This window comes from Prionailurus bengalensis, chromosome B3 (genome assembly GCF_016509475.1).
Source record: "Prionailurus bengalensis isolate Pbe53 chromosome B3, Fcat_Pben_1.1_paternal_pri, whole genome shotgun sequence".
NCBI lineage: Eukaryota > Metazoa > Chordata > Mammalia > Carnivora > Felidae > Prionailurus > Prionailurus bengalensis.
In genome coordinates, this window is record NC_057355.1 from 132,908,212 (window position 1) to 132,927,477 (window position 19,266).

Here is a 19,266-nt window from a genome sequence, read left to right on the forward strand (position 1 = left end):
CTTCACACAGCACTGGCATATAGCACTCCAAAGGTTCTGTACAATCTAGTTTTAGCAACATAACATCATTCATTACATTGAATCAGGTCTATTTTAATTTTATAGGTATTTTATAGTATCTTGTATCTAATAGTTAAAACATTTTGAACTTTAAAGCTATAAATATAGTTTGTATTTACTGTTAATGGTATATATTTAACCAAAAGAATACTAAAATTATTTAATATTAGGGATAAAAGAAATGTTTCTTCTAAAAGGGATATTTATATTACTCGATATTGAGAAACACCGTACAATATAACTTAAGGCATGAAATCATAAATTATAATACTAATTCTAAGTAAAAGCTATACAGGTGCCTGGGTGGACTCAGTAGGTTAAGCATCCAACTCTTGATTTTGGCTCAGGTCATGATCCCAGGGTTTATGGGATCGAGCCCCAGGTCGGGCTCTGCACTGACAGCATAGAGCCTGCTTGGGATTCTCTCTCTCTGCCCTTCCCCAACTCAAATGTGTGTGCACTCTCTTTCCCAAAAAAAGTAAACATTTTTTAAAATAATTTTTTAAATGTTTGTATTTATTTTTGAGACAGTGAGAGACAGACAGCATGAGCGGGGAGGGGCAGAAAGAGACGGAGACACAGAACCTGAAGCAGGCTCCAGGCTCTGAGCTGTCAGCATAGCACCTGACGTGGGGCTCGAACTCGTCAGCCATGGGATCATGACCTGAGCCGAAGTCTGATGCTCAACCGACTGAGCCACCAGCCACCTCATAAGTAAACATTTTTTAAAAAGCTATAAATATGATGTCAAAAATAGGATTCTAAACTTTTCATATTACATATGTAATACTCATTACAACAATGAAATACTATGAAAGCACACGACCTTAACCATTTTTATAATTAAGATCATTATGGGAGTTAAAGAAAAACACATACTTTAGCAGGATATCTAAATAACTTCACAAATCCCAAATCATCCCCAGTAGCTAGGACCATTTTGTCACTGGTGAGGCAAGAGGCAGTTATATCTGTGACTTCTCCAATTACCGGCCAAATTCCCTCACAGCATAAACCAAGCACACTTGTCCATGATGCCCAACAAATTTTTTCTACCTAAAAAGGAAAAAAAGGCTGTAACTTTGTAATATCTAAACCTTAAAAATTAACAACAAAAATCTGAGTGTTTCTTTATAATTATATATGTCACAAGTAAAATTAAAATTTTAACAAAAATAGTTAAATTATTAGTTTTCTTGTTTTTTGTAGCTTCCCAAGGCCACCAGTCCCTGTAGAAAAATTTTAACATAACATTATTCAACATGTACTTATTATACACCTGTATGTTTTACATGCTGAGAATTCAGTGATAATAAGACAGTTTCTGCTCTTAGAATAATCAAGTAGTTTATACCTCATGTCTAAATTTCTAATACTTTAGAGGCATGTTTTCCAATTAATCATTACTGGAAATTAAGAACTTTACTGACAGACCTTCTCTTTATTAAGCCACTTTAATATTAAATGCGTTTAGCCTCTCTTCTTCAGCCCTGTCAAAAAATTATGCTAATACCATCAGTCACAAAACCAAACACAGGGTGCCTGGGTGGCTCAGCTGGTTAAGCATCTGGTCTTGGTTTCAGCTCAGGTCATGATATCACCATTCGTGGGATCAAGACTGCATCTAGCTCCATGCCGATGGCACAAAGCCTGCTTGGGTTTTCTCTCTCTCTCTCTCTCTGCCCCTCCACTACTCTCGCTGTCTCTCAAAATAAATAAATAAACTTAAAAAAAAAAAGATCATTGAAGAAAAAAAGCCAAACACATTCTTTTCCTTTTTTCTTTTTCTTTAAATTTGCCAACAAACATCTTAGGCATGTGGGTTCCAAAAGATTTGATAGACATGCAATACTCCCACCTAAGATAGCGAGTCTATGTTTGCTTCTCTTTGAGAAAAGCAACTGAAGCACAGCTAGACATAAAAGTATTTATTCCTTTTCTTAATACAGCACCTCTTCTTCTACTCATCTAATAGTCTAGGCCAGTAAAATAAACTCACGGAAAGAACATCCGTGATTTGAATAATTTGAGAACAGGCTTCATATGTAAACAATAAAAGTCAGGCATCAGTTTTCTAACCACCTAGTCATATTCACAACATGGCAAACACTATTATTTTCCTACCTCCACACTGGGAATGGTTTGTTTTTTCCCTCTGGGAGCTTCAAAGAATAATTGTTCTTTAGCACCAGTGTTGACCTGTAAAAGCTTTCCTTAAAAATAAATAAATAAATAAATAAATAAATAAATAAATAAATAAATAAATAAAATAAACATACATAAAATATAAATATATATATGTAGTCAGGATGTTTAACTTTTTAAAATATTTTCTTTCATGGTTTATTATGACATTTAAATTGTTTTATAATCATATACGTAAAACTGCATAGAATTAATCCTATTTAAAAGCATTCAGTGAACATTACCACCTTTCTCTCATTAAGTTCCTTCTTTTAAAAAAATTCCAGTGTAATTAACATACCCTGTTACAGCAGTTTCAGGTGTACAATACAGGGACTCAATAGTTCCATATATTACTCATTGCTCATCATGAGAAGTATACTGTTAATCCCCTTCACCTATTTTACCCATTCCCCCACCCACTTCCCCTCAGTTTGTTCTCCATAGTTAAGAGTCTGTTTTTTGGTCTCTTTTCTTCCCCTTTGTTCATTTGTTTTGTTGTTTAAATTCCACATATAAGTGAAATCGTAGGATATTTGTCTTTCTCTGACGATACCACTTAGCATTACACACTCTAGATCCATTCATGTTGTGGCAAATGGCAAGCTTTCACTCTGTTTTATGGCTAATATTCCATTGTATATATACCACATCTTCTTTATCATCTATTGATGGACACTTGGGCTGCTCCCATAATTTGGGTATTAAAAATAATGATGCAACAACCACAGGAGTGCACATATCTTTTTGAATTATTGTTTTCATATTCTTTGGGTAAATACCCAGTAGTGGAATTACTGGATCATGCGGTAATTGTTTTTAATTTTTTGAGGAACTTCCATAGTGTTTTCCACAGTGGCTGCACCAGTTTGCATTCCCACCAACAGTGCATGAGGGTTACTTTTTCTCCACATCCTCGCCAACACTTGTTTCTTGTGTTTTTGATTTTAGTCATTCTGACAGGTGTGACATGATATCTCATTGTGGTTTTGATTTGCAGTTCCCTATGATGAGTGATACTGAGCATCTTTTCATGTGTCTGTTGACCCCTTGTATTTCTTCTTTGGAGAAATGTCTGTTCATGTCTTCTGCGCATTTTTAAAGTCTTGTTAATGTTATTTATTTTTGAGAGAGAGCATGTGAAAGTGGGGGAGGTGCAGAGAGAGAGGGAGACAGAGGATCCAAAGCAGACCTTGCACTGAAAAAAGACAGCCCGATGTGGGGCTTGAACTTACAAACTATGAAATCATGACCTGAGCCAAAGTCAGATGCTTAACTGACTGAGCCACCCAGGCGCCCCTGTCTTTTGACCATTTTTAATAGATTATTTTTTTGGTGTTGAGATGTGTATTCTTTTTTTTAATTATTTTTTTAACGTTTATTTATTATTGAGAGACAGAGACAGAGCGTGAGCAGGGAGGGGCAGAGAGAGAGGGAGACACAGAATCTGAAGCAGGCTCCAGGCTCCGAGCTGTCAGCACAGAGCACGATGCGGGGCTTGAACTCACAAACTGCGAGATCACGACCTCCGCCAAAGTCGGACACTTAACCAACTGAGCCACCCAAGCACCTTGAGATGTGTATTCTTTGTATTTTTTTAATACTAGCCCTTTATCAGATATATCATTTGCAAATATCTTCTCCTATTCAATAGGGGGTCTTTTAGTTTTGTTGGTTGTTTCCTTTGCTGCACAGAACCTTTTTATTTTGAAGCTGTCCCAAATAGTTTATTTTTGATTTTGTTTCCCTTGCCTCAGGAGGCCTATCTAGAAAAATGTTGCTATGGCCAATGTCAGAGAAATTACTGCCTGTGCTCTCTTCTAGGATTTTTAGTTTCAGGTTTCACATTTAGATCCTTAATCCACTTTGACTTTATTTTTGTGTATGGTTATAAGAAAATGGTCCAGTTTAATTCTTCTGCATGTAGCTGTCCAGTTTTCCCAACACCATTTGTTGAAGAGACTGTCTTTTTCCCATTGCATATTCTTGCCTCTTTTGTTGAAGATTAATTGGCCATATAATCACGGGTTTATTCTGAGCTCTTTATCCTATTCCATTGATCCATGTGTCTGTTTTTGTTCTAGAACCATACTGGTTTGATTACTACAGCTTTGTAGTGTATCTTGAAATCTGGGATTGTGATACCTCCAGCTTTGTTCTTTTTCAAGACTGCTTTGGCTACTTGGGGTCCTTTGTGGTTCCATACAAATTTTACTATTATTTGGTTCTAGGTTAGCGAAAATGCTGTTGGTATTGCGATAGGAATTGTGTTGAATCTGTAGACTACTTAGGGTAGTACGGACATTTTAATAGTATGTGTTCTTCCAATCTGTGAGTATGGAATATCTTTCCATGTGTTTGTGTCATTCTAAATTTTTTTTCTTTAATACTTATTTATATTGAGAGAGAGAGCGCGAGAGCGCGCATGGGGGAGGGACAGAGAGAGAGAAAGAGAATCCCAAGCAGGCTCCATGCTATCAGCACAGAGCCCGACACAGGGCTCGATTCCATGACCCATGGAGACCATGATCTGAGCCAAAATCAAGAGTCAGATGTTTAACTGACTGAGCTACCCAGATGCCCCCTTAATTTCTTTCATCATTATAGTTTTCAGAGTACAGGTATTTCGCCTGCTTGGTTAAATTTATATCTAGGTATTTTTTTTAGATTTTATTTTTAAGTAATTTCTACACCCAACACTGGGCTCAAACTTACAACCCTGAGATCAAGAGTCACATGCTCTAACGACTGAGTCAGCCAGGCACCCTGGTATTTTATTATTTTGGGGTGCAGTTGTAAATGGGATTATTTTCTTAATTTCTCCTTCTGCTCCTTCATTATTAGTGTATAGAAATGCAACAGATTTCTGTATATTGATTTTGTATCCTATGACCTTACTGAAATTCATTTATCAGTTCTAGCAGTTTTTTGGTGGAGTTTTAGGGTTTTCCATAGATAGTATCATGTCATCTGCAAAGAGTGAATGTTTTACTTTTTCCTTACCAGTTTGGGTGTCTTTTATTTCTTTTTCTTGTCTCACTGCTGTGGCTAGGACTTACAAGTCCTACGTCAAATAAAAGTGGTAATAAGAATGGACATCCCGGTCTTGTTCCTGACCTTATGGGGAAAACTCTCAATTTTTCACCATTAATTATGATGTTAGCTGTGGGGTTTTCATATATAGCCTTTATTATGTTAGGTATATCCCCTCCAAACCTTTGTTGAAAGTTTTTATTATGAACGGATGTTGGGGGCACAAAACCTGCTTGGGATTCTCTCTCTCCCTCTCTCTCTGCCCCTCCCCCATGCTCATGCTGTCTCTCTCAAAATAAATAAACTTAAAAAAATATATTGTTGGATTTGGTTTGCTAATATTTTGTTGAGTATTATCGCATCTATATTCATCAGAGATATTGGCCTGCAGTTCTCTTTTTTTGTGGTATCTTTATCTGGTTTTGGTATCAAGGTAATGCTGGCCTCATAAAACAAATTTGGAAGCTTTCTTTCCTCTTCTATTTTTTAGAAAAGTTTGAGAAAAATAGATATTAACTCTTCTTTAAGTGTTTGGTAGAATTCGCCTGTGAAGCCATCTGATCCTAAACTGTTGTTTGTTGAGAATTTTTGGATAAGTGGTACAATTTCATTGCTGGTCATCAGTCTGTTCAAATATTTTTTTTTCAATATCTGAAGTTTATTGTCAAATTGGTTTCCATACAACACCCAGGGCTCATCCCAAAAGGTGCCCTCCTCAATACCCATCACCCACCCTCCCCTCCCTCCCACCCCCCATCAACCTTCAGTTTGTTCTCAGTTTTTAAGAGTCTCTTATGCTTTGGCTCTCTCCCAATCTAACCTCTTTTTTTTTTTTTTTCCCTTCCCCTCCCCCATGGGTTTCTGTTAAGTTTCTCAGGATCCACATAAGAGTGAACACGTATGGTATCTGTCTTTCTCTGTATGGCTTATTTCACTTAGCATCACACTCTCCAGTTCCATCCATGTTGCTACAAAGGGCCATATTTCATGCTTTCTCATTGCCACGTAGTACTCCATTGTGTATATACACCACAATTTCTTTATCCATTCATCAGTTGATGGACATTTAGGCTCTTTCCATCATTTGGCTATTGTTGAGAGTGCTGCTATAAACATTGGGGTACAAGTGCCCCTATGCATCAGTACTCCTGTATCCCTTGGGTAAATTCCTAGCAGTGCTATTGTTGGGTCATAGGGTAGGTCTATTTTTAATTTTTTGAGGAACCTCCACACTGTTTTCCAGAGTGGCTGCACCAATTTGCATTCCCACCAACAGTGCAAGAGGGTTCCCGTTTCTCCACATCCTCGCCAGCACCTATAGTCTCCTGATTTGTTCATTTTGGCCACTCTCACTGGCGTGAGGTGATATCTGAGTGTGGTTTTGATTTGTATTTCCCTGATGAGGAGCAACGTTGAGCATCTTTTTATGTGCCTGTTGGCCATCTGGATGTCTTCTTTAGAGAAGTGTCTATTCATGTTTTCTGCCCATTTCTTCACTGGATTATTTGTTTTTCAGGTGTGGAGTCTGGTGAGTTCTTTATAGATTTTGGATACTAGCCCTTTGTCCGATATGTCATTTGCAAATATCTTTTCCCATTCCGTTGGATGCCTTTTAGTTTTGTTGGTTGTTTCCTTTGCTGTGCAGAAGCTTTTTATCTTCATAAGGTCCCAGTAGTTCATTTTTGCTTTTAATTCCCTTGCCTTTGGGGATGTGTCAAGTAAGAAATTGCTACGGCTGAGGTCAGAGAGGTCTTTTCCTGCTTTCTCCTCTAGGGTTTTGATGGTTTCCTGTCTCACATTCAGGTCCTTTATCCATTTTGAGTTTACTTTTGTGAATGGTGTGAGAAAGTGGTCTAGTTTCAATCTTCTGCATGTTGCTGTCCAGTTCTCCCAGCACCATTTGTTAAAGAGACTGTCTTTTTTCCATTGGATGTTCTTTCCTGCTTTGTCAAAGATGAGTTGGCCATACGTTTGTGGGTCTAGTTCTGGGGTTTCTATTCGATTCCATTGGTCTATGTGTCTGTTTTTGTGCCAGTACCATGCTGTCTTGATGGTTACAGGTTTGTAGTAGAGGCTAAAGTCTGGGATTGTGATGCCTCCTGCTTTGGTCTTCTTCTTCAAAATTACTTTGGCTATTCGGGGCCTTTTGTGGTTCCATATGAATTTTAGGATTGCTTGTTCTAGTTTCGAGAAGAATGCTGCTGCAATTTTGATTGGGATTGCATTGAATGTGTAGATAGCTTTGGGTAGTATTGACATTTTAAGAATATTTATTCTTCCAATCCATGAGCACGGAATGTTTTTTCCATTTCTTTGTATCTTCTTCAATTTCCTTCATAAGCTTTCCATAGTTTTCAGCATACAGATCTTGTACATCTTTGGTTAGATTTATTCCTAGGTATTTTATGCTTCTTGGTGCAATTGTGAATGGGATCAGTTTCTTTATTTGTCTTTCTGTTGCTTCATTATTAGTGTATAAGAATGCAACTGATTTCTGTACCTTGATTTTGTATCCTGAAACTTTGCTAAATTCATGTATCCGTTCTAGCAGACTTCTGGTGGAGTCTATCAGATTTTCCATGTATAATATCATGTCATCTGCAAAAAGGGAAAGCTTGACTTCATCTTTGCCAATTTTGATGCCTTTGATTTCCTTTTGTTGTCTGATTGCTGATGCTAGAACTTCCAACACTATGTTAAACAACAGCGGTGAGAGTGGACATCCCTGTCGTGTTCCTGATCTCAGGGAAAAAGCTCTCAGTTTTTCCCCGTTGAGGATGATGTTAGCTGTGGGCTTTTCAACATTTATTTATTTTTGGGACAGAGAGAGACAGAGCATGAACGGGGGAGGGGCAGAGAGAGAGGGAGACACAGAATGGGAAACAGGCTCCAGGCTCCGAGCCATCAGCCAGAGCCTGACACGGGGCTCGAACTCACGGACCGCGAGATCATGACCTGGCTGAAGTCGGACGCTCAACCGACTGCGCCACCCAGGCGCCCCAGCTGTGGGCTTTTCATAAATGGCTTTTATGATCCTTAAGTATGTTCCTTCTATCCCAACTTTCTCGAGGGTTTTTATTAAGAAACTTTGCTGAATTTTATCAAAGGCCTTTTCTGCATCGATTGACAGGATCATATGGTTCTTATCTTTTCTTTTATTAATGTGATGTATCACACTGATTGATTTGCGAATGTTGAACCAGCCCTGCATCCCAGGAATGAATCCCACTTGATCATGGTGAATATTTCTTTTTATATGCTGTTGAATTCGGTTTGCTAGTATCTTATTGAGAATTTTTGCATCCATATTGGTCAGGGATATTGGCCTGTAGTTCTCTTTTTCCACTGGGTCTCCGTCTGGTTTAGGAATCAAAGTAATACTGGCTTCATAGAATGAGTCTGGAAGTTTTCCTTCCCTTTCTATTTTTTGGAATAGCTTGAGAAGGATAGGTATTATCTCTGCTTTAAACGTCTGGTAGAACTCCCCGGGGAAGCCATCTGGTCCTGGACTCTTATTTGTTGGGAGATTTTTGATGACTGATTCAATTTCTTTGCTGGTTATGGGTCTGTTCAAGCTTTCTATTTCTTCCTGATTAAGTTTTGGAAGCGTGTTAAGGGTGTTAAGAAATTTGTCCATTTCTTCCAGGTTGTCCAGTTTGTTGGCATATAATTTTTCATAGTATTCCCTGATAATTGCTTGTATCTCTGAGGGATTGGTTGTAATAATTCCATTTTCATTCATGATTTTATCTATTTGGGTCATCTCCCTTTTCTTTTTGAGAAGCCTGGCTAGAGATTTATCAATTTTGTTTATTTTTTCAAAAAACCAACTCTTGGTTTCGTTGATCTGCTCTACAGTTTTTTTAGATTCTATATTGTTTATTTCTGCTCTGATCTTTATTATTTCTCTTCTTCTGCTGGGTTTAGGCTGCCTTTGCTGTTCTGCTTCTATTTCCTTTAGGTGTGCTGTTAGATTTTGTATTTGGGATTTTCTTGTTTCTTGAGATAGGCCTGGATTGCAATGTATTTTCCTCTCAGGACTGCCTTCGCTGCATCCCAAAGCATTTGGATTGTTGTATTTTCATTTTCATTTGTTTCCATATATTTTTAAATTTCTTCTCTAATTGCCTGGTTGACCCATTCATTCTTTAGTAGGGTGTTCTTTAACCTCCATGCTTTTGGATGTTTTCCAGACTTTTTCCTGTGGTTGATTTCAAGCTTCATCACATTGTGGTCTGAAAGTATGCATGGTATGATTTCAATTCTTGCATACTTATGAAGGGCTGTTTTGTGATCCAGTATGTGATCTATCTTGGAGAATGTTCCATGTGCAGTCGAGAAGAAAGTATATTCTGTTGCTTTGGGATGCAGAGTTCTAACTATATCTGTCAAGTCCATCTGATCCAATGTATCATTCAGGGCCCTTGTTTCTTTATTGACTGTGTGTCTAGATGACCTATCCATTTCTGTAAGTGGAGTGTTAAAGTCCCCCTGCAATTACCACATTCTTATCAATAAGGTTGCTTGTTTATGAGTAATTGTTTTATACATTTGGGGGCTCCTGTATTCGGCGCATAGACATTTATAATTGTTAGCTCTTCCTGATGGATAGACCCTGTGATTATTATATAATGCCCTTCTTCATCTCTTGTTACAGCCTTTGATTTAAAGTCTAGTTTGTCTAAGTATGGCTACTCCAGCTTTCTTTTGACTTTCAGTGGCATGATAAATAGTTCTCCATCCCCTCACTCTCAATCTGAAGGTGTCCTCAGGTCTAAAATGAGTCTCTGGGGCGCCTGGGTGGCGCAGTCGGTTAAGCGTCCGACTTCAGCCAGGTCACGATCTCGCGGTCCGTGAGTTCGAGCCCCGCGTCAGGCTCTGGGCTGATGGCTCGGAGCCTGGAGCCTGTTTCCGATTCTGTGTCTCCCTCTCTCTCTGCCCCTCCCCCGTTCATGCTCTGTCTCTCTCTGTCCCAAAAATAAATAAACGTTGAAAAAAAAAAATTCAAAAAAATAAATAAATAAAAAAAATAAAATGAGTCTCTTTTAGACAGCAAATAGATGGGTCTTGTTTTTTTATCCATTCTGATACCCTATGTCTTTTGGTTGGGTCATTTAGTCCATTTACATTCAGTGTTATTACAGAAAGATATGGGTTTAGAATCATTGTGATGTCCGTAGGTTTCATGCTTGTAGCGATGTCTCTGGTACTTTGTCTCACAGGATCCCCCTTAGGATCTCTTGTAGGGCTGGTTTAGTGGTGACTAATTCCTTCAGTTTTTGTTTGTTTGGGAAGACCTTTCTCTCTCCTTCTATTCTAAATGACAGACTTGCTGGATAAAGGAATCTCGGCTGCATATTTTTTCTGTTCATCACATTGAAGATCTCCTGCCATTCCTTTATGGCCTGCCAAGTTTCAGTAGAGAAATCAGTCATGAGTCTTATAGGTCTCCCTTTATATGTTAGAGCACGTTTATCTCTAGCTGCTTTCAGAATTTTCTCCTTATCCTTGTGTTTTGCCAGTTTCACTATGATATGTCGTGCAGAAGATCGATTCAAGTTACGTCTGAAGGGAGTTCTCTGTGCCTCTTGGATTCCAATGCCTTTTTCCTTCCCCAGATCAGGGAAGTTCTCAGCTATTATTTCTTCAAGTACACCTTCAGCACCTTTCCCTCTCTCTTCCTCCTCTGGAATACCAATTATGCATAGATTATTTCTCTTTAGTGCATTACTTAGTTCTCTAATTTTCCCCTTGTACTCCTGGATTTTTTTATCTCTCTTTTTCTCAGCTTCTTCTTTTTCCATAATTTTATCTTCTAGTTCACCTATTCTTTCCTCTGCCTCTTCAATCCGAGCTGTAGTTGTCTCCATTTTATTTTGCAGTTCATTGATCGAATTTTTTAGCTCCTCCTGGCTGTTCCTTAGTCCCTTGATCTCTGTAGCAAGAGATTCTCTGCTGTGCTTTATACTGTTTTCAAGCCCAACGATCAATTTTATGACTATTATTCTAAATTCACTTTCTGTTATATTGTTTAAGTCCTTTTTGATCAGTTTGTTAGCTGTCGTTATTTCCTGGAGATTCTTTTGAGGGGAATTCTTCTGTTTCGTCATTTTGGATAGTCCCTGGAGTGGTGCGGGACTGCAGGGCACTTCCCCTGTGCTGTCTTGAATAACTTGCATTGGTGGGTGGGGACGCAGTCAGTCCTGATGTCTGCCCCCAGCCCACCGCTGGGGCCACAGTCACACTGGTGTGTGCCTTCTCTTCCCCTCTCCTAGGGGCGGGATTCACTGTGGGGTGGTGTGGCTGTCTGGGTTACTTGCACACTGGCAGGGTTGTGGTGCTGGGGATCTGGCATATTAGCTGGGGTGGATTGGCAAGGTGCACAGGGGCAGGAAGGGAAAGCTCAGCTCGCTTTTCCTTTGGAGATCCGCTTCGGGAGGGGCCCTGCGGCACCGGGAGGGAGTCAGACCCACCGGAGGGATGCATCTGCAGAAGCACAGCATTGGGTGTTTGTGCGGTGCAAGCAAGTTCCGTGATGGGAACCAGTTCCCTTTGGGATTTTGGCTGGGGGATGGGCGAGGGAGATGGCGCTGGCGAGCGCCTTTGTTCCCCGCCAAGCTGAGCTCTGTCGTCGTCGGAGGCTCAACAACTCTCCCTCCCGTTGTCCTCCAGCCCTCCCACTCTCGCTCTCCGAGCAGAGCTGTTAGCTTATAACCTTCCAGATGTCAAGTCCCGCTTACTGTCGGAACACACTCTGTCTGGCCCCTCCACTTTCGCAAGCCGGACTCGGGGGCTCTGCTTGGCCAGTGGGCCGCCCTTCCGCCCTGGCTCCCTCCCCCCATTCTGTGGAGCGCGCACCTCCTCTCTGCCCTTCCCACCCTCTCGTGGGCCTCTCGTCTGCTCTTGGCTCCGGAGACTCCGTTCTGCTAGTCTTCTGGCGGTTTTCTGGGTTATTTAGGCAGGTGTAGGTGGAATCTAAGTGATCAGCAGGTTGCGCGGTGAGCCCAGCGTCCTCCTACGCCGCCATCTTCCCAGGATTCCTCCAAATTTTCTATTTCTTCCTGTTTCAGTTTTTTTTTAATTTTTTTTTTTTTTTTTAGCATTTATTTATTATTGAGAGACAGAGAGACACAGAGAGTGAGCAGGGGAGGGGTAGAGAGAGGGGAGACACAGAATCCGAAGTAGGCTCCAGGCTCTGAGCTGTCAGCACAGAGCCCAACGCGGGGCTTGAACTCACAAACTGTGAGATCATGACCTGAGCCTAAGTTGGTCTCTTAATCAACTGAGCCACCCAGGCGACCCCCTGTTTCAGTTTCGATAGGTTGTATGTTTCTAGGAATTTATCCTTTTCTTCTAGGTTGTCATATTATTTGTTTGGCCTATTATTTTTCATACTATTCTCTTACAAGTCTTTTATTTCTGTGGTGTTGGTAATTTCTCCTCTTTTGTTTCTGATTTTGAGTTGTTTTTTTTTTCTCCCTTAATAAATCTGGCTGGAGGTTTATCAATTTTTGTTGATCTTTTCAAAGAACAAGCTCCTGGTTTCATTGATCTGTTCCATCGTTTCTTTAGTTTCTATTTTGTTTATTTCAGCTCTAATCTTTGTTTTTTTCTTCCTTCTGCTGGATTTGGGTTTTGTCGGTTCTTTTTCTCTTTTAGGTAGGTTAGGTTGTTTGAGATTTTTCTTGCTCCAGGCCTGTTTTGCTATAAACTTCTCTCTTAGAACTGCTTTTGCTGCATACCAAAGATTTTGGATTGTTCTGTTTTCATTTTCATTGGTCTCCAAGTATTTTTTTTCTTTCTTCTTTCATTTCTTGGTTGACCCAATCATTATTTTCAGTTGATGAGACTTGTTTTGTGCCTAATATGTGATCTATTCTGAAGACTATTTAATGTGCACTTGAAAAGAATGTGTATTCTGTTTTAGGATGGAATGTTCTCAATGTATCTGTTAAATCCTTCTGGTCTAGTGTTATTCGAAGTCACTGTTTCCTTGTTGATTTTCTGTTTGGATGTATCCACAAATATAAGCAGGGTGTTAAAGTCCCCTACTGTTATTACTGTCGATTACCTCTTTTATATGCATTTAACTACTGTATGTATTTAGGTACTCCCATGTTGGGTGCATAAATATTTACAGTTGCTCTATCTTCTCGTTGGATTGTTCCTTTTTAAGCATACCCTGTCTTTCTTTGTCTCTTGTTACCGTCTTTGTTTTAAAGTCTATTTTGTCCAATGTAAGTATTGGCTACCCTGGCTCCCTTTTTACTTTCATTTGCATGAGAAATGCTTTTCCATTCCTTCACTTGCAATCTGCAGGTGTACTAAGGTCTGAAATGAGTCTCTTATAGGAAGCATAGAGAGAGGTCTTATTTTTTTTTTATCCATTCTGTCACTCTAGGTCTTCTGATGAGAGTGTTTAGTCCATTTACATTCAAAGTAATTACTGATAGGTATGTACTTATTGCCATTTTGTTACTTGTTTATGGTTGATTTTATAGTTCTTCTCTATTCCTTTCTGCCCTTGCACTCTTCTCTCATGGTTTGCTGGCTTTCTTTAGTGACATATGTAGATTCCCTTCTCTTTATTTTTTTCATATCTACTACTGGGTTTTGATTTGGTATTACCATTAGGTTGTATATAACACCTTATGCTTCTAGCACTCTATCTTAAGTTGATGGATGGTTAAGTTTGAATCCATTCTTTATTCTTCTCCCTACTTTACTCTTCTCCCCATTTTAGGTACGTGGTGTCATGCTTTACTTCCTTTTATTTGTAAATCCCTTGACTGATTTTTGTAAATATACTTAATTTTACTGCTTTTGTGCTTCCTACTTTTCTTACTCTTACTTATGATCTTTTCTTTCCACTCAGAACATCCCCTTTAATAATTCTTACAGGGCTGGCTTAATGATAATGAATTCCTTTAGCCTTTGCTTGTCTGGGAAACTCTCCTACGGTGAGGTGCAGCCTTGCTGGATACAGTATTCTTGGCTGCAGGTTTTTTTTTCTTTCAGCACTCTAAATATATCATGCCAATCCCTTCTAGTCTGCAAAGTGTCTGCTAAAAATCTGGTGATAGCCTTATGGGGTTTTTCTGGTATATAACTGTCTTCTGTTGCTGCCCTTAAAATTCTTTGTCACTCCTTTTTGTCATTTTAATTACTATGTGTCTTGGTGTGAACCTCTTTGGGTTGGTTTTGTTGGGGGTTCTCTGCATGTCCTGGATATGGATTTCTGTTTCCTTTCCAGATTCGAGAAGTTTACAGTTATTATTTCTTCAAATAAATGTTATACCACTCTTTCTTTCTCTTCTCCTTTGGGATCCCTATAACGCAAATGTTATTACACTTGATGGTGTCACTAAGTTCCCTAAGTCTATTTTCATTTATTATTTTTTGTCTCTCCTGTTCAGACTGATTGCTTTCCATTATTCTGTCCTATGGGTCGCTAATCCATGCTTCTGCTTCCTCTACTGTACTATTTATTCCATCTAGTGTATTTTCAATTTCAGTTAATGAGTTCATCATCTCTGATTGGTTTTTTATGTTTTCTATGTCTTTATTAAGGGTCTCATTGAGATCATCTACTCTTTTCTCAAGTGCAGCGAGTATCTTTATGACCATTACTTTAAATTCTCTATCAGCCATGCTTGTTATCTCCGTTTCATTTAGCTCTCTCGTTGTGATTTTGTCCCCTTCTTTCACTTGGGACATATCCCTCTCTTCTCATTTGTCTAACTCTCTATGTCTATTTCTACATGTTAGGAAAGTCAGCCACACCTCCTGCTCTTGAAAGTAGTGGTCTTAGGGGCACCTGGGTGGCCCAATCGTTTAAACACACAACTCTTAATTTTGGCTCAGGTCATGATCCCAGGGTCATGGGACTGAGCCCCATGTCAGACTCCGTGCTGAGCGTGGAGCCTGCTTGGATTCTCTTTCTCTCCCTCTGCCCTTTTTCTGGTCGCATGCTCTGAAAGAAAGAAAAAAGAAAAGAGAAGAAAAAAGAAAAGAAAGAGAGGTGGCCTTGTGAAAAAGAGGTCCTGTGGTGCTCTGCAGTGCAATGTCCATTTACTTCGGGAGCATCTCCTGTGTGTGTTGCCTGTGCCCTGCTATGGTTGCTGAGCAGCTTTTGCCCTCAATCCAGTCATCTGAAATGGCTCTCTTTGCTGACTATGGGCAGGGTTTATCCCTGTGTTCTTAGTGGACCAGTCTAGGGCCACCTTGGGCTTAAGTTGACTCAGACCAGGTATTTGCCAGAGATGTAGTGGCACCAAACTACAGGGAACTTTCCCTGTGTTGTCCCCTGAGAAGCTTTCATTGGTGGGCAGGGCTTGCAGTCAGATGAGATGCCTGTCCCCATCCCACTCATGTGTGTTGTTATCTTCTCTCCCCAAGAACTGCGAGATCATGACCTGAGCCAAAGTTGCATGCTTAATCTACTGAGCCACACAGGTGCCCCTGCCCCTCCAGGGCTGATTTTTAAAGTTCCAGGTGTTAAACCCTGCTGACTAAGAATGTGTGGAATTCAACCCCTCTGGTTTTCAAAGCCAAATGTTTTGTCTTTCCCCTGTGGGCTCCCCAGTGTGAGAGTCTGTTTCTCTCCCCTCTTCATGTTCACAGTGTCCCTCCCTCCTGCAGACAGTCCTGTGGGTCCCTTTAGCTCCCAACGGCATCTCCACCCTTCCTACCCTCTTCACATGAACTCTTCTTGACATTCAGCTTTGGAGAATCTGGTCTGCCAGTCTTTGGGTCATTTTCTGGGTTATTTACACTGATGTGGGTGTTACCTAGTTGTATCTGAGACAAGATGAGTCTAGCATTCTCCTACTCTGCCATCTTCCTTGGAATGAGGATGTTTAACTTTCATGGGAAAAATTAAGCTTCAACATAAAAACCATTTTCCTCCACAACCACATAATGAATTCATAAATTATTTAATTTTTGTGTATGTATATACATAAAAACTATTTCTGTTATCATGCATATAAAAAAACCCCTAGATAGAAATTTGAGGACTTTTTTTTTTAAAGCATTTTGTTTAATTATATTTGGAAAAACTTTAATACTAGATTTATATAAATGAAGACATGAAACAAAAATCCTTAAAAATGGAGCATTTAAAACACTTAGCATTTATCCAAATTATTTAACACTGCCATATGCAATGCGTTCTGCTGAAAAAACAAAGACACTCATTAAATTATGTATGTTATACAACCGTGACTGATTTTAAGAAATGTGTTTGATCGAATGATGGGGAAATAACATTAATATCCTCACTAACATATCTATTTTCCAAATTTTCAGTTATTATTTACACTAAGCTTATCTGACAAAAACCAGGACAAACAGGGGTGCCTGGGTGGCTCAGTCAGTTGGGCCTCCAAATCTTGGTTTCAGCTCAGGTCATGCTCTCATGGTTTGTGAGTTTGAGCCCTGCATTGTGGGCTCTGCACTGACAGCACAGAGCCTCCTTGGGATTCATTCTCCCTCTCCCTCTCTCTCTGCTCTTCCCCCACTCTCTCCCTCTCAAAACAGACGGATAAACTTTAAAAAACTATATTAAAAAATAGGACAAATAACTGAAAAACTTTTTATATAATATTGAAGTTACTTTACAAATTAAAGAATTTATCACTTACCATTCTATCATGTGAATTATGATACTGGAAGTATTGAAAAGTTTTAACTCACAGCATTCACCTTCAGATGTGAAATAAAGTAGTGGAAAATAATTTTGAGAACAATGTGTCTCACAATGATTCTGAACTCATCTGTTGAATTACTTTTTTAAAGTTTCTTTAAAGGAGCTATACTAAATCAAATGAAACTTTTACCAAATAGTAAGTTATTTAAATTCTTACCTCTAATATCCCAATCAACATGGGTTATGTAACTGGTAGCGCCTTTGCATATTCCTACTCTTTTACTACTCATCACATTGTATATATCTATAAAACTGTCATGGGATGCTACCGCAAGATATTTCCCAGAACCTAGAATAGAAACATATTTGCTTGAGATTGTCTCTCTTTAGAAATGTTTTTTTACACTCTACAACTAGACTTAATTTTCTTAACATTTTTTGGGAAGAACACCTAGGTGTTTTGAAAATTATAACAAAATGTGTATAAAATGACAAACAGTAACTATATTTTTCAAGTACATATGGTTAACAAAAGAAAATGTCCTCTTTAGCATAGTGAGATAGCTCAGTGGATAGAAAAGGCCAAAAAATTATATACAATGTAATCCAATACACTGTATTTAACTAAAAACAAAACAAAACAAAAAAATAACCCTTTATATGTAGAAAAAATAAAAGTAAAATAATGAGTAAATTTTGCCCTAACATTAGCAATTCCCAGAGTATAGTGGGTTTTGTCAGAGATAATGAATACACAGAAACTGATGAAGCAAAATTAATGCAAAATTTCAGAAGTATTAAGAATATAATGAAGATTGTCATCTAATCCCTTTTATGTTAGAAATGAGGAAACTCAGGGGCGCCTGGGTGGCGCAGTGGGTTAAGCGTCCGACTTCAGCCAGGTCACGCAGTCCGTGAGTTCGAGCCCCGCGTCAGGCTCTGAGCTGATGGCTCAGAGCCTGGAGCCTGTTTCGGATTCTGTGTCTCCCTCTCTCTCTGCCCCTCCCCCGTTCATGCTCTGTCTCTCTCTGTCCCAAAAATAAATAAACGTTGAAAAAAAATTTTTTTTAAATTAAAAAAAAGAAATGAGGAAACTCAAACTCAGAGAAAATCACATAGAAAATTTAGTGACAGAATTGGCACTAAGCCAGATATTTTGCCACTTATCTAATACAGGAATTTTACTTCTTACCATACTGTCTTTTCTAGTCAAAAAATTAAAATTCCAAGATAAAATAATGGTTAATAAAAATTACATATAGATATATTTACTCATTGTCTGACTCAAGTTAATAATCAAATATGATTTCAATGATATCTTACCTGGTGAAAATCGAATGTCTGAAATAATATCTTTCCTGTGATGAAAAGACACAAGATCTTCTAGAGTATCTGCATTTGCCATTAAGAAACTTCCATCATTCAGACCTACAGCTAAAGCTTTACCATCAGGAGAAAAACAGCAACATCTCCCACCTAAAAGAGAGCATATATATTGGGCGATTTTCTTCTATTTAAAAAAATCATGTTAAGGAACTTTTATTGTCAAAGAGAATTCCTGTATTCATTATGATCTCAAATCAATATTCAAAAGGAGTCACAGGATGCAGGCAACAAAGTTTTCTACTGAAACCCGTGGTAATTAGGCAATAATTAATACAAACCATCTTCTCTTCTGGACATAACTAAAGTAAGGACTAATATTTATCTTAAAAAACTAAGTTGATGAGAAAGAACGAGAGATTTTAGCTAACATAAAAAGCCAATGACATATGTGGAAATATTTTTTTGTAAGTGGTTGCTACCTCTGTAGTTTCTATTCTACAATCAGAAATTTAAGAAAAAAGGCCATCTTTATAAATATGCTTTCAAATTTGAAAAAAAATATGACAATAAACAATTATTAGGCAAAACTAGGAAGATCTATTAAGGCATGGAAGATCTAACCATGCATGAAGAAATAATAATGCTAATATTAATTTTTAAAAATCAGGGTTAATATGTACTGGGAAATAAACAATAATGGGGTTACCCTGACAGCAAAGGATACAGCAGACATAGTGTTTGCACAACATTTAGAGAGGGAGGGATGAGGTACAGCTCTTACAAAATGAAAAGTTACAGAATAAATTGAGAATAAGTCATGTATTATCATTTAATTATCAAGAATACATTGGTAATGAATAAATCTAGGATGATTTCTGAGATTTAGGAGTAAGAGATGATGGTGGTCTGGAGCAGGGTAGCTGGAGTAGAGGTATACTTTGAAGATAGAGCTGGCAGGACCTTGACTAACTGGGAGCAGAATACGAGAAAAAGATAAAAGTCAAGGCTATTTT

At 38.7% G+C, this 19,266-nt stretch overlaps 1 protein-coding gene across 6 annotated transcripts in view; it reads right to left on the reverse strand.

The window, feature by feature from the left end:
* The window catches only part of EML5 (EMAP like 5), a 185,316-nt gene that overhangs the window by 40,681 nt on the left and 125,369 nt on the right, over window positions 1-19,266 (reverse strand). For all 6 annotated transcript variants that reach the window (XM_043556797.1, XM_043556796.1, XM_043556798.1 and 3 more), the window contains 4 exons: window positions 18,251-18,403; window positions 17,145-17,276; window positions 2,185-2,273; window positions 940-1,116 (listed from right to left, as the gene is read on the reverse strand). In XM_043556797.1, the coding sequence (XP_043412732.1) occupies window positions 940-1,116; window positions 2,185-2,273; window positions 17,145-17,276; window positions 18,251-18,403 (551 nt within the window). The remainder of the gene's footprint in view (window positions 1-939; window positions 1,117-2,184; window positions 2,274-17,144; window positions 17,277-18,250; window positions 18,404-19,266) is intronic.